We start from the raw sequence: 15,545 nt of genomic DNA on the forward strand, positions 1-15,545 counted from the left end.
AGCCATAAAGGCCATAAACAGGTTTGGAAGGCTATATACCGAGTTATGAACAGTGATTACCTCAAAGCTGGAAAGCTGGAAAGGAAAATGAGAATGGGAGAAGAGAGGTACAGGTGACTTTGATTTTTACTCTAACTATTAAATCTCTCAATCATTTGAGTTTTTTCATCATAAACACAAAATCATGTACTGTTGGTATAGTAAATAGTAGAATATGTTAACAGAAATAAGTATTTTTTAAAAACATGTTTATTTCAAGATTCTAAACACCAAAAGTAGAAAAGTTCTCCACCTAAACACACTTCTCAAGAGCGACCAGCTATGACTAAACTGTCCTTCATAAAGATTGAATTTTCACTCCTACAGGGAGGGAGAATGCTTGTTTTCTCATATTCACAACTCTAGATATTTTCATTTGTTAATCTTCCCCAATCTAAGAGGCATTAAAAAAAGATTTATCATTTTTTTGCATCTTTGATTACTTATGAAGTTGATATTTTTAGATGTTTATTAACCGTTTATTTTACTAAACTGCCTGTTCCTCACATTCTGATTAGACCATTCCTTTCACACCTGTTTTAAAAGAGCTTTTTTTCATATTAGGAATATCAGCCCTTTGTATTGCAAATACTTTGCTTTTTTTCTTTTTTAATGGCATGAAGTTGTCCATCTGCCATAAATTGAACTTTGATGTATCAAATGTAAAACACCTTTCCTTATGGCTCTGGTTATGTCCTGCTTCAAAGGATCGTCACGATTGCACAATTATAAAAATATTCACCCACGTTTTCTTGTTGAGGTTTCTTCTGTTGTTGAACAAACAGGCAGTTTTCCCAACATGACTTACATAATAATCTATCCTTTCCCTATGATTTTAAATGTATCTGTACTCTCTTCGTATGCTAAATTCCCACCTATACATAGGTCTGCTTCTACAGTCCATTCTGTTCACAGTGGTGGAAACCAGTATGAGATCCAACAGATTTAGAGCCAGTTAATGATTTCACTAGAAGTTGGAAAACTTATTTCGAATGTTATTCTAGAGAAACTGTTTTAAGTATTTTACCCCAAATATCAGGATATTAATTTTAATAACTCAATATTCTTGCTTCGTAAGGATATGCAATAAAAGAGGTGGCATTTTAACCCAGTGCTGAAATGTTACCATTTCCACTTCTGCTCCTCTTCTTTCTTCGGCTTCTTTTTCTTGTTATCTGGCTCAGGAACTTTTTTATCTTTATCTTTATTCTTGGGTTTTCTCAATTTACCATCCTACAAAGAAACATGGTGAGAAAGCACTTAAATAAGGACTGATCACACTTCTGGAGGCAGTTTTTGGGAGCCACGAGGAAGAAAAATTGTAATCACAGTGTATTAGAATTAAAGAGGATCTCAGGTCTACTCCTCTCATTTGACAGATGAATAACAATGTACTGGTGCTCTGTTCTAGAGCAGTATTTCCTAAAATTTCCTGACAAACGACTACCTGAGAAAGCAGTTAAAAAAACACTCTGCAGGGGAAGAGACTTGGAAACTATATATATATATTTTTTTAAACCTCAAAGGAGTTTGGAAAAGTACTGCTCTAGAGAGTAATCCGAGTGTATTTTCCTCACTTACGTTTTTCCTCACTTATGTTTAATCCTACTCATCTTTAAACCTCTTCTAGTACAATCAAATAACGGCTATACAAGGCTTTGCATTAGATATTTAGCATTCAGTATGAAAGAAAATTCCCAGTTGATTTAGTTGAGTATAGTTCTATCGCTGCTGCTTGTATACACAAAGTCATGATGCAGTAAGCAAGTATTTCAGAGGTTCTAAAATGATACCAATTCCTATGGTGGTATTTCTTTATGGCTCTTCTTTGAACTCTGAATGTAAATGAGCTGATCATAGTGGCACAAAAAAAGGGTATCAAACCTAAACAGGCAGAATTCACCAATACAGAGATATATCTCAAAACATACACACAAAACCCAAACAAAAATGTAATATTCAACAAGTGAAGATCCCACTCAGAATCTGAACTCTTTCAAAGAATATTTTCCTGTGTCCTACCTATTCAACATAATTTAACTATTTATTCAGTCTTTATTCAACAAGTTTAAAGGTGGTTTTGAACAATCTTAAAATCAATTAAAGAGTGGCACAGCTGGAAAGTGTATGGACGGGTCCATTTAACCACTTCCAGTTATAAGCAAGGACTCTGAAATAGGTTTTTTCACTTGATAAAGGTCATACAGCTGTTATTAACTATGATAAGAGCCTAACTTTATGAGAAAAATAACAGAATGTGACTTACGGCAATAAATGGAATAAACATTTTAGACCCTCATAATAGGAGAGCAATCAAGATAGGAATAGAAAAAAGAGGAAAAGCTTACAGTACCACCCATATTTTAAAACAGGCATGGAGAATATAAATATGTGGGTATGTTTGCGAGAAGGTACTACAGGATCACATTAATTCAGATAATGTTTACTATTTAGGGTGAAACACCACAGGAAAGGGAAATGTTTTTCGGTGAAGATACTCTAAACAGCTTCTGAGTAGGCATGCAGATGGTCCCATTAGGAAACTACTGGCTACACTGTATGTTTTCAAACCTCAAATTGAGGTATCAGTCACGGAGAGACCTCAGAACAATTCTCAAAAACAAGAGGGGGAAAAGAAAAACATAGTTGGCGACTGACGTTTAATGACAGATTCTGCCATCTGGGGTCCCTGCCACAGTAAGACTGTATTAATTCAGTCTTTCAGCCAGCATTTTTCCCCTATGTGGTAGGGTTGCTAAATAGAATAAAAACTGAAGTCAACTGTTCTTTTTTCCCAATGGTTTAACAAATTCAGAGTATTATTTTTGCATAAATGCAATATAAACATAAAAGAAAAACAACACTTGGAGAATTCAAGTTTTGTATTCCTTTACTGACTAGTTTGCACTGATTAGGTACATGGAAGTGGAGTGGTTGACTACCATAATCACTACTTAACATTTCACTCTCAATTCCTTGAATTAGTGCTTATTAATTTGAACTTCGGCCAAGAATAGACTAGTTGTCATAAAAACTACGATCTTCTAAATATAGGGCCTGATCATCTCTCTATGGCTCAACTCACTCACTAACAGTCTTCATATGATTTCATTAAAGACCTTTCTTCTCCCTCCTTGCAGAATCAGAGGATCAACAAAGTCCCAGGGGAGGTAGGATAATATAGTAGCTGGTGTGCTGGCGCTGAAGTCAGACTGCATGGGATCAAATGCTGCCTTTACCACTTTAGTAGCTATGTGACCTCAGGCAAGTGATTCAATACTTCTATACTCTACTTCTGCATCTGCAAAATGGAGATGATAATAGGGATATAACAACCTTTTCAGGTTGTAAGGATTAAATGAAATGATACATATATAAAAAATGTAGACGAATGCCTGGCACATGGTAAGCACCTATTACATTTAATTGTGATTATTAACATTATTCTACTATTATGATAGATTATCCTCTTAAGACTCCCTGCCCCTTCACTATCACTCTCTTTACTGCTGGTACTTCAAACTATCCACTTTACATTTGTGAACCCATTTTGCCCATGACAGTGGCTAACCTCAAATGTAGCATAAGAGCTAAGAACTCACACAACCCCTTCTTCTCTTAGGGGAAGGCATCATTAAAACCTCTGTGAATTTCTGACATCTTTTCTTGAATTACCTGCTAACAATTTTTTAGTATGAGAACTCAAAAGTGTCAAAAGGAGAAAGCATATGATTCTATTTTCAATCTACCACAAGCATCACAAGAACATTTAGGAAAGCATTTAAATGGAACCGAGTTTTTTGAGGAAGGTTATAGGCCAAGAGGATAAAGAAGGGAGCATGTGTGCTCCAGACAGAGGAACAGCAGGTGCTCCATAAATCTCGGAAGTATGAAAGAATTTGGTGTGGAAAAGAAACAAAGGAGGTTAGTGTGACTGGTACAAGCAAGATAGAGAAGAGACACAAGATGAAGAGAAGCACAAGATGCAGGGGCCAGATCGGAAGGAGCTGCGGTAAAGAGTTTGGGTGTCAATTTTATGTCAAAGGGGCACCCATTAAAGAACTTTAGATAGGAATGGTTACCCAAAGTGAATGACAAGCAAAAAATTCTTAGGGAAATTTCTTCGGGGTTATAAGCCAAAATGTGGTTTCTTGTTAACATTGCCTCTGTATACATGAAGATGACATACTTTTTGGAAGAACATCTGTTGGCAGCATAGCCGTGGGTAGACAGACACCCAGGAAGGCTGAGAGCAGAATCACTGCTGATTGTGGTTAACTTAAGACACTGTGGGGATTCATAAAGATCTTAAAACTACCAGTGCCACAGCCACCACTTATTGAATTTTTTTCCCTAATGTTATTACTACAACAAACAAGCCAATAAATACCTAAAACTCATTTGTCTTAAGAAGTTGCTTACTGGAAAACTCTCACTTCCAAACTCACCCCAAAGGGCCTAAGTCTCTTTACTAACCTCTTCTTCCTCTAGTTTTCTTTTCTTCTCCTTCTTGATATCTTCTGTTTTAATTTTCTTAGGTTTATAATCAGCACTAGAAAGGGGAACATGAATACACAGTTAGCATAATTATGATTCAGGAGTCCTCACTCATAGGAGACCTACAAACTCTTGGAAGCCTCCATGGCAGGAGTAATTGCTGTTATTCTTGGCTGGGCATTCTATGGTCAAGAGTAACAGAAGTGGAGAAAATAATGAAGGTCAGACCAAAGAAATAGTTACAGCCCTATAGAGAACAAAACTAACCACTTATACTGGCCTGGAAGCAAAATAGGGTGGGGGGATATATGCAGAAATAAATACCATTATCAGATGAAAGTTTGGGAAATAAAATAAAAAATAAAAGATGAAAGTTTGGGAACCAAACGCACAGCACACTAGCTACCACATAGCAGTAACTCACTGGAATGTGGAGGAAAGAAATTCTATATTGAATGAATACAAAGCAGTTCACTAAGTATTTCCCTTCTCCCTTTCCACCCATTTTCTACTATAATAATAGCGTAATAAGCTATGTAAGAGTGAAAATAATGAATATAATTTAATCTCACTGAATCTGGGGAAAGAGGTACATGTTTTATGAGCAGTTTTATTATTTTTACACACTGAAACTTCACTTAGAATATACTGACAGGGATAGGTCTAAGAGAAACTGCTTTAAGTTATCTATGGTAGGCAATGAGAAATTTTAAGTGACTTAATTTATTCTTCATGAATTCTGTATTATTTGAAATTTCTACAATAAATATCTATTGCCTTTACAATAAGAAAAATTTATATAATCTTCATGTAAGCCTTGGGAATACTACTTACTTGTTTAGTAAACCCTACTTCTCATAATTCAGAGAAATCAGTCCATTAATCACAAATCCCAAATGAGTAAAAGCCAATTAATGCAGCTTCTATATGTATTATAAAGAAACACATCACATGTATTCTTTAAACTCCTCCTTTTTGTTTTCCAAAGTCAAAGTTTTAAGAAAATACTCACTCATCCTCATCTCGAGGTCTCTTTAATGGCTTTATATCCTCTTTAGGAGGAACAAAATAGCCATCATCTTCAGGTTCATCTTTAATTTGTGGTGGACTAAAGAGAAAAAAAATTGCTGGTCACAGAGTGCTAGAACATCTGTACTGTATTAATACAAAGAACGAATATGTCATCTCATTGAAAAGAAGCTAATATAAATAAGGATAACCACATACATATTATAAAGATTTTCTGTGAGCACTTTTTCTCACTTCAATCCTGTGAAGTAGAGAGTATTTGTCCTCATTGTACATGTGAATGGGCAATATCAGGATTTGGGATCAAGACTCCTTACTCTAAGTCAGAATTCTTTCTCACTATTTCTTAGCTGTCTTTGCCAGCATGGCATGAACCACTCCAGAAATAAACCTAAGGTGTTTTCTTGCCTTACACGAGAAACCTACCATATATTTGACCCCACAAGCTGAACTGATTGTTCCAGTACTCCAAAAGCTAAAGTACAGCTTTTACAAGGAAAGGAATAAACAAATAAAGAAATAAACTAAGTTGATTTCCCCAACTTAGTATCTTAAAGTTCTAAAAATCTGGCAATAATGTACATGTATATTCAGTTACGTGGAAAGATAACCAAGCTGACAACATTACAACAAAAGAAGGGCACGTGTTAAACCAGAATAAACAGAAGGTATCCTATGCCAAATCTATTCATTGTTCAATGTCCTAACTTAGGTTTACTTTATATACAGAAGAGTGTCTCACTACTATTTGTTAAGATCTTACCTTTAAAATATAAATATAAAAAGACAATCCTTTGAGACAACCATCTTGAACCAAAACAGAGAAGGAACAAGTAAAAAATACCATAGAGCCCAACAATCACTGCCCCCCAAGGGATCCTCCGTGGCCTGGCACATCTCTTCAGAACCTCATTGCCTTAACTCAGCACAAGGAATGGCGTCCTTATATGTAGCTGCCCCCTGTGGAGGGATCCAAGGATTAAGAATCTAGACTCCACTACAAAGTATATTCACAGGGTTTCAAGAGTACCTCCAACCAAAAAAAAGCATACTGGGTTCCCCTGCTTGTGATAGAATTTGAATGTTTAAAGAACTTATTTTAGCACACTAACCAAATGCCAGCTTCTACAGCTGTTCCCCCTCCTGCCTGAATACTGACATAGACCCTAGGGTCCAGAAGGAAAGAAAGCCTGTCATTTACCCAACTAGTTAAGTAAATGCTAGATCCTAAGTTTGTCACACTGAAGACAAAAACATGTGGGAAGGGTTACTAGGTCTGAAGGAAGAAGTCCTAAAACAATTTACCAGAAAACCGTATTCCAGTGAAGCATCTGGATTCTTTACAAAGACATACACAGAAGCCAGCAAGGAGTCCAACAAAGTGAACACAGAGACCACTGCCTCAAAGAAGGCTGTGTTCCTAATCTTCTAACCCAAAAAGTCTGAAAATGAACTCACAACTACACACCAAGTCCAAAAAGTTTATTCATATCAGTTTAATAAAAATCCAAGGCAGTCTCTTGGCAGAGATTAGCCCAGCAGTGCCTCAGTCACTTTATCTCAGAAATCAAAATTCCTAGGGCAGCTTGCAGCTCTAATGCTTCTTGAATTTTATTATTCTGCATTCCTAGAACAATTATGAAACATGCCTGAAGAGGGCACCTGCTTCTCCTTGTCTAAAGGACCCAGAGAACCAGGCACAATTGTCAAAAACTTTAACAAATGAAACTGGAAGTTCAAAGATTCAAGGAAGCAAAACTCTCAAAGTGTTTTGTCCTAGTCAATAATGCAAATATTTCCAACCATTTCTAATAAATCCATTCTGTCATTCAGTGAACCGAGAATATGTAACAATAAACATCCAGTTGTTTCGAAACTAGAGGGGACCCTTTGGGCTTATTTTAGGAAATTGAGGATGAGGAAAAAAATATTATAAAGGTAAAAGCAGTATAGGAAGTAACCTCTAGATTGTGTGCATTTTCCTCTCCTTCTAGAAAAGAGATAACATAATTCTTCCCAAATCTACACTCATCCCTAACATGTAGGTCAAATGATCTTTTATATATAAGTCTCCCAATATTATAAAGGACGAATTCAGACTAAGCAATTTTTCAGAAAACTCCATAATCACTACTGAATATGAAGTTCCTTTTTAGAGAAATGAAAATGTTCTGGAATTAGTGAAGAGGCTGTAATACCTTGTGAATATACTAAAAGAAAAACAGTACACTGTATACCATTAAAAGACAAATTTTGTGATATGTAAATCTCAATTTTTAAAAATCTCTCCTGTCAACCTTCTCTACTCGAAATAACCTTCTGGAAAATGTGCTGGTCAGTCTCACTATATGGCACTGTAGAAAGGCTCAGGTTGGCTTAGACGAAGTCTTCTCACTGCTGACTTTCTGGGAACCATCAAGATGGCCAGGTCAGTGTGTTTTGGGTAAACTCAGACAACACTACAACAACACAGGCAGCTGGCCTGCTGCCCACCCGGAGAAAGGGAAGCCCACGCAGCAGCAAAGTCTTACCTAGAGAAGCCATTTTCCTTCTCCTTCTTTATTTTTGCATCCCCAGAGGCTCGAACCTGAAAAGTCAAACAACAGTAACTAGTACCTTGAAAGGACTAAATCTGAAGAAACCTCTTTTTGAGAATATGTAGCATCAGGTCTTGGGACGTCATGATCACAGGCTGGCTCTTATGTTAGCAAAACTGAATAGATGAACTAAAGGTCCTGACATATGTCCAAAACTCGTTTTTAACAATTCTTCTGGGTGAAACTGTCCAACTCACTGAGAAAGGTTTCCCTTCAAAATGGCAGCTTTTTACCTTTAAGTGATGGCAGGTCTCTTTTCCCCAATAAGTACGTTCCACTACTCAAGAAGTTGCCATTGGCAGTGCAGAAAGGAAACAAAAGCAAAAACCAACCAAACAAAACATATGAGCCAGATGTGATGGCTCATGCCTGTAATCCAAACACTTTGGGAGGATGAGGTGGGAGGACTGCTTGAGGCCAGGGGTTCGAGACTAGCCTTGCCAACATAGTGAGACCCCTGTCTTTATTTAAAAAACAAACAAACAAACAAAAAACTATATGCCCTGCCTTCTCTGACTCCGGCAAAGTATACTTATGACCCCCTCCCCTTCAACTTCCTGCTTTGTAGATTCGTCAGAAACTTTATCTTTCAAAAAAATCTTCATATATATACACACGAAGGGATACATACACACACACACACACACACACACAGAGATATACACAGAGTATCTCTAGAAGGATACAAAACATAATCAGTATAGCGGTTGCCTCTGAGAAGGATGGGAGACAATGAGTCAGTGGTGAAGAGATGTCTTCTTCACCATATTCCTTATTTCATAGTATCTGAATTTACCAAGTACAAAAATTACTTTTTCAAAGCTAAAATAAAAACAATCTCTTTTTAAAACTATACAGAGTACTATTCATTCTCAACTGGGTGAGCCTAGTCATTTTTAGAAGGCTTGTACTGGTTATGCTGGAACCAAAAGCCACAAAGGGCACCAGCATCACTAAATTTTCACTCGGGAAGTTAATGAACAGAAGACCAACAAGGCATTAGGCCTTCTCCCAAAAACAATTAATTTTCCCTAATGCATTCTCAATGTATCCATTGGCAATTAAAAAAAAAAAAAAAGGTAATGATATGGACAGATCTGCTACTGTGAGACATATGGTGATAAAAGGCTTAGTTTTTATAGTTTAAGACTAAAGTTTGCTCTGAATTCTCCTGACAAGAGACCTTTCACTCCAAGGCCAAGGGATCTTACTATGCAGTGAAGATAGCTGCTTTTAAAAGTAAACAAAAGTGCATCCACGTCCCTTCCTCCCCCACTAGAAAACTCTGTACCTTTTCCTCTTTTCGTTTTTCCTTGTCTCTGTCTTTGTGTTTGTCTTTATGCTTTTCTGAGCTTCCATCTTTGTGTTTGGTCTTCTCCTTCTCTTTGTGTTTCTTTTCAGAATCTTTATGTTCACTGTAAAAAGTTAAGTCACAAAGTGTTACCCAGAGTAGGGACCACAAGGATTCGTTTCACAAGATATCCTAAGATAACATGAACCATGGAAACTTACAGTACTTAAACAGTACTGACAGAAGGTTCAAGTAGAGGGTCTTGGTTACATCGGACTTTATCTTGTTTGATGTTTTTATTTTTGCAAAGAACAGAAACCATCATTCTAGACACACCAGGACATTTTTTTTAAAGTGACTAAGAATACACAGCCAGCCCTGTGTATTTCTGCAACGTTCTACCAGCACAAAAACAATGAAAGCTCCCACTTCAGCATTCATATCTGATGTGAGGAGGTTTCACCAAGAAAGTGTTTGGTGGCTTTGTGCCAGACTTGAAACATATCACACATGTAGCCAAGCCAGGGTTTATGGAGTGAACAGCCCAATACAGTGGATATTTCCTTCTAGTTTTAACTAGTCAAGTTAGTCACTTCTAGATGGGACTTATGTTAGTCCTTTCCTTACAATAAGAAAAGACCCATCTGAAAGCAAGGGCATAGGAACGTTCTTTATTAAAGGTTAAAAAAGCAAAATATGACATTATAAGGCAAGAACCACGAAAATGTGCATAGCTTCTTACCCTGGGATCAAGCTCCTGGAAATTTTTCTTAGAGAAATAACATTACATATAAAGATGTTTATTTTGGTGCTTCCCTTAAACAAACAAAAAAAACCAAAAACGAACAAACAAACCCCAAAATTGGATACAACCTAACAAGAGGGGAAACTGTAATATATCAAATTATTTAACTGTTAAGCTATAATTTGAGTACCACAAATACATTTCGAAAGTGTTTATGACAGAAAAAGGAATATAATAAAATAACTGCAACTACGTAAAAACATGCATGTGGTCAAAGACTAAAGAAGCAATAAGCGAAAACCACAAGTTGTAGTTTAAGGTGACGGAACACTATTATTTTTCAGTACACTGGGACAGGCAGTTAAGGAGCCTTGCTTACTGCACTAACCAATGCACAGGAAAAAAAGACTTCATCAGCAATGAGCTCATTAGGTTATGTCCATCCCATGAAGTTTATTCTGAAGGGATACTTGACTACAGCAGAAGATCACAAAGGGAGAAACAAATGATGCCATGCAGTTAGGCAGAGCAACAAAATCTAGATCGGGAGAACATCTGCTATTACACACTGCACACAGAAGTAGCTACAACTTGAGAAAGGTATTTGAGTGATGAATAAGCAGAAACTTTAAGAAATCTAGCCAGGGAGAAACAGGATACACTATAGGTTAGGAAAGACTCAAGAACTGAAATAGATGGAAAAACACAACGCCCGCTTTCCCTTGCTTACATATTTCTCCTTCTATATTGCGCTCATTAGACTGTTATTTACATGTGACACACATTTAAATAACAAGTCTCTATAGGAGGAAAATTCTTTTTAACTCATGAGAACAGAGCATGTGCATGGTTACAAAATTTCTTCACCATGCTTTTTGTTCTTGGAATTAATATGATGTTCCTCTAACTCAATGTGTTCGCATAATCTGTGTTTTTTACCAAAATGCAATGTTTTATTTAAAAATGTATCCCTTACTTTGTTTAAAAAAAAAAAAAAAAAGTCTTCCAATTGCATTAGCACTCTTACTATCTGTTCTCATTAACTTCTCCAAGCTTTAGAATGAATGGTCAAAGAGCAAGGTTGCTGAGATTATAATTGATTCTTCAGGAGTTACTGTATATATAATCACAGGCACTTGGTTTTTATACTACCAGCAAAATGTTTGAGCTTACCATTCCATTATAAAAGCATGGCAGTTTTGTTTTATTAAGCATCACTGTAAGAGGGTATGTAAGTCATCTATACAAAGTTTTGCCTAAAAGCAAAAAATCTGGAAACAACTGCATCTACAATATTGATGGACGAATATACTGCCTCCCCTTGCCCTGCCAACTATAGCGGGGGAGGGGACAGCAAAACAAAATTCTACTTTCTAAGCAAGCATTGTACTTGGTATTTTCACATACATTATTTCATTCAATTCTCACAACACTCCTGTGAGGCCAGTTTTATTATCTATCCCCTTGTGCTCATACAAACAGGAGACAGTGGTTAAAAGACTTACTCAAAGTTGCAATGTTAAAAGCAAAGTTGGAATTTAAATTTAATATTTCCACCTCCAAGTGCAGAGCAGCCTCCACTACATATCAATACCTTTATATTTCCACTAAATTGATACCTGCTGCTTAAGGTAGACTGATGTTAAGAAACAGCCATGGTGAGTCTGAGACTTGCTCTAAGGTCCTAGCTTTATTTTACCATCAAGCAGAAACTTTCTAGAATAAAGATGTTTGGATACTTGAAAGGATAAACACCTTTGGGGTTGCTTGTTTTGTTTTGTTTTTGTTTTTGTTTTGTCTTCCCATGAAACTATAAATGGCTAATTCAGGAATCTGAATTCAAGAACACTCCATCTTCCTTTAAGTTCCACCTTCCCCTGACCCATTCTCTTTCCCAATGAAAGCATTTCTTAGAATGTTAGCCAATTTCACTAGAAAACTGGCTTTCTGAGCCTTTTGGTAATCACAGCATAGGTACCTACAAGTGTACATGTGGCCCTGCAGTTTTCAGCTTTGGTGTACACTATCACACCAAACAGAGATCAGGGAAAAGGAATCAACAAATGACAAGGCAAATGAGACATCTGCCAGGAAGCCAAAAGTCAATGATATTTCCTCTGTCTGCTAACCAGAGAGAAATGTATATAGGAAATTCAAAGTTCCTGCTAGAGTAGTAAACCCCTTTGCAGGTCACAATTAATCACAAAAACCAGAATGGGATGAAGTTATCATCCTGACTTTCCAAAGGAAGCCAAGTCTCCTCTACTCCTAACTGTTTAGGTATAAGAGCAGATTTGGATTTTTATACTAGCTGAACTCAGATGACTCAGGGTTAAGGACAGTTTCTGTTACAGGGCATCATGTAGAAGACTGCTAGAAATTTGGTTATAGAGCTCCACCAGGCTTCTGAATACAATGTGATCATCCCTACTTGTTAGGTGCTGTTGCTGTCCCTGCCTCCACAAAGAGAGAGCAGAGTGTCTGGGAGCCCAACCTGGCTTCCATAACCCCAAACCGGCAGGAGTGCTGGCAAACGGCAAACCCCACTGCAAGTCTTTCCTAGGAATGCACCTGAAGGAAGTAGCAAAGGTACTGGGGAACAAGTCCTATGATACAGAAGCATGTCCAGGGCTGTGCCAGGAAAGTCAGAAACAAGATTTGGCCAGCAAATAAAATGGAGTCAATGTGGGGTCAGTTAGGCTGACACATCCTTCTGAGATTTTCTAATATGTATGTCTTTTTCCAAAAGACTTAGGACATGTTTAACTTTCTAGGTAGCTAAAGAACTGCACTTTTCTCATTAACAGTGAAATGATGGAAATTCTGACCAGTGCAGAAAGTTCATTGGCTGGCTGCCTGTTTTAAGAGATAAAATACTATGTTATCTTCATACTGAACCTGCTACTTTTCCATACACAACAGACACAATATGTCAAAATAACAAAAGGGCTTTAAAAGTACAATTGAAGGCTATAATATTAGCCAGTTTAGAGGTTGAAAAACAGCCAATTAATTAATGAAGAAACTTCAGTAGGGCTAAATTAGAAAAATGCTGGATACCTGAAAGGGTTGCCTTTTTGGTCTCTTTCCCCCCCACTCCCCATTTTCTCTTTTAAGAGTAGAAGAAAGGCTTAATATCAACCATAGGAAGGAACCCGAAGGTCAGACAAACATATTTTAAGAGTAAGTTTAGTCTGGGATATGCTGAAGGACAAAAATACAGACAGTAGCAGTCCTAGATACTTCTGTAATGGTCACACTTATGGATGAAATATGAATTTACCCCATGGGCATGAGGAACTCTGAAAGAGAAAACAACCAATTATTGGCTAAGCATAGATCTTGACTTCTTGGTTCATAGTTTTGCATCTGTATGGGGTAAGATTCCAACACACTAGCAGGGACTAGAAAAGCAAAAGTCAATGCTAAAGAGAACAAATGGAAAGATCCAAACCCACCTTTCCAGAGTGTTCATGCCATGTGTTAGCTTCAATTGGCTGAATTCCACTAAAGAAAAAAATAACCGGGCTGGGTGTGGTGGCTCATGCCTGTAATCCTAGCACTTTAGGAGGCTGAGGTAGGCATATCACCTGAGGTCAGGAATTTGAGACCACCCTGAGCAACATGGTGAAATTCCATTTCTACTAAAAATACAAAAATTAGCTGGGCATGGTGGCGCATGCCTGTAATTCCAGCTACTCGGGAGGCTGAGGCAGGAGAATCGCTTGAACCAGGGAGTTGGAGACTGCAGTGAGCCAAGATCACACGACTGCACTCCAGCCTGGCGACAGAGTGAGACTCTGTCTCAAAAAAATTTAAAAAAAAATTAAAAAGAAAGAAAGAAAAAATAACCTACACTGTTTTTAAAGTGATGACAGCAAAACCTTTGGTCTATGATTCTTGCTAGAGCTAAGAAAAGGGTGACCAGGGTCTCTCTAAGGCACTTATATAGAAGAGTGGGAGAAAGGGTGGAAGTAGGGAGCTAGTAGGGAAAAATGTTTCCCTTCTGGCAAAGCATTGTTTCTCTAGGAAAAAAGACCACCACTACCACAACAAAATACTGATATTCTGGAAAGCTAGAATGTTGGCTATGGGAAACTATTTAAAATCTGTCCTCCATCCCCTATAAAAGTATTTAACAGATACTTGAGTAGCACCCAGTGCCAGGCACATTTAATATCAGTAACAAAACTCAGGTAAGTACTGGTACAATTCACAGATGTGGTAACTGAAGCACAGAGAAGTTAAGTAACTCACCCAAGGAACTAGCTCTAATGAGAAAAATAGGATTTAAACTCAGGCAGTCCGGCTCCAGAGTCATGCACTTGACTACTGTCACTTTCCAAACAAAGCAAAAAAAAAAAAAGCACTGTTAAAGGTAGAAGGAGCCTCCATATATTCTGAGAAAAGGACTTAGCCACTCACAGCCCAGCTACCTGTCTACTTCTCAAGGCAGCAGACCTCTGCAGGTCACATGAAGTTGGATCATCGGGATTCCTGTGAGACAGCACAGAGAGCTTCAAAGTTTTGGTTTAGGAGGGAAACTCATGACCCTTTCAAGGATAGTAAGACAGTTAAAGCTTAAATGATGTTTGTAAAATTAAATATTTAAGTAACTTCAAAAGTTCCCTCTGGGAAAAGAGCGCAGTTTCTGAAATTAGCCAGTTTCCAAAAGACACTAAGAAACAAGGGTTCCTTAATGTCCATCATCATTATACACTACAATGCCGATTCTACATCACTAAACAAAATCACAAGGACTCTGGTGTTTTATATTATAGAAGTATCAAAACTTCAAGATAAATTTAATTTCCTAGAAATTATTTAATCCTTTGTTTTCAGGCCAGAGACGATAAAAGAATGTGTGCAAAGATGGCAAAACCGATATCCATTCTAACTCCCATTCCTCCCTTAAGTTCTTTGTCTCTACTAATAGTGTAAACAGCCTCCTAGTTATCCAAGACAGGAACCCTTTTTCTCAGACCCTTCATGTCATTTGTGGCTAAGTTCTATTTGCTCAACTATTTCCAATGGCTTCTTGCTCAACTCAGAATCAAGTCCCAACATTTCCCCCGCACCTTTTTAGTTAGCGTAAGTAAAAGTCCCAACTTTTTGAAATGGCATTTAATGGTTTTGCCTCAAGTCACTTTTTTGGGTCTTATTTTCTACTATTCCACCCTGTGTAACCCACCTAACTAGATTCCTCCCAGAACAAAGCATATACTACAGTGCCTGTACGTTTTGCTTATGTTTTTCTTTCTAACCATTACTTTCCCTTAGCAAAATTTTAACCATCTTTGAATGGCTAGCTCAAATGCTGTCTCCACCATGAAATCTTAAAAACAAT

The 15,545-nt window shown here is 37.4% G+C and overlaps 1 protein-coding gene across 1 annotated transcript in view; it reads right to left on the reverse strand.

Moving 5' to 3' along the window:
- TOP1 (topoisomerase (DNA) I) overlaps window positions 1-15,545 on the reverse strand; it is a 61,541-nt gene that overhangs the window by 37,608 nt on the left and 8,388 nt on the right. The window contains exons 2-6 of the mRNA XM_011975021.1: window positions 9,454-9,577; window positions 8,097-8,152; window positions 5,549-5,644; window positions 4,516-4,591; window positions 1,166-1,272 (exon numbers count right to left, since the gene is read on the reverse strand). Of these exons, the coding sequence (XP_011830411.1) occupies window positions 1,166-1,272; window positions 4,516-4,591; window positions 5,549-5,644; window positions 8,097-8,152; window positions 9,454-9,577 (459 nt within the window). The remainder of the gene's footprint in view (window positions 1-1,165; window positions 1,273-4,515; window positions 4,592-5,548; window positions 5,645-8,096; window positions 8,153-9,453; window positions 9,578-15,545) is intronic.

Source organism: Mandrillus leucophaeus, unplaced genomic scaffold (assembly GCF_000951045.1).
Source record: "Mandrillus leucophaeus isolate KB7577 unplaced genomic scaffold, Mleu.le_1.0 Scaffold150, whole genome shotgun sequence".
Classification (NCBI taxonomy): Eukaryota; Metazoa; Chordata; class Mammalia; order Primates; family Cercopithecidae; genus Mandrillus; species Mandrillus leucophaeus.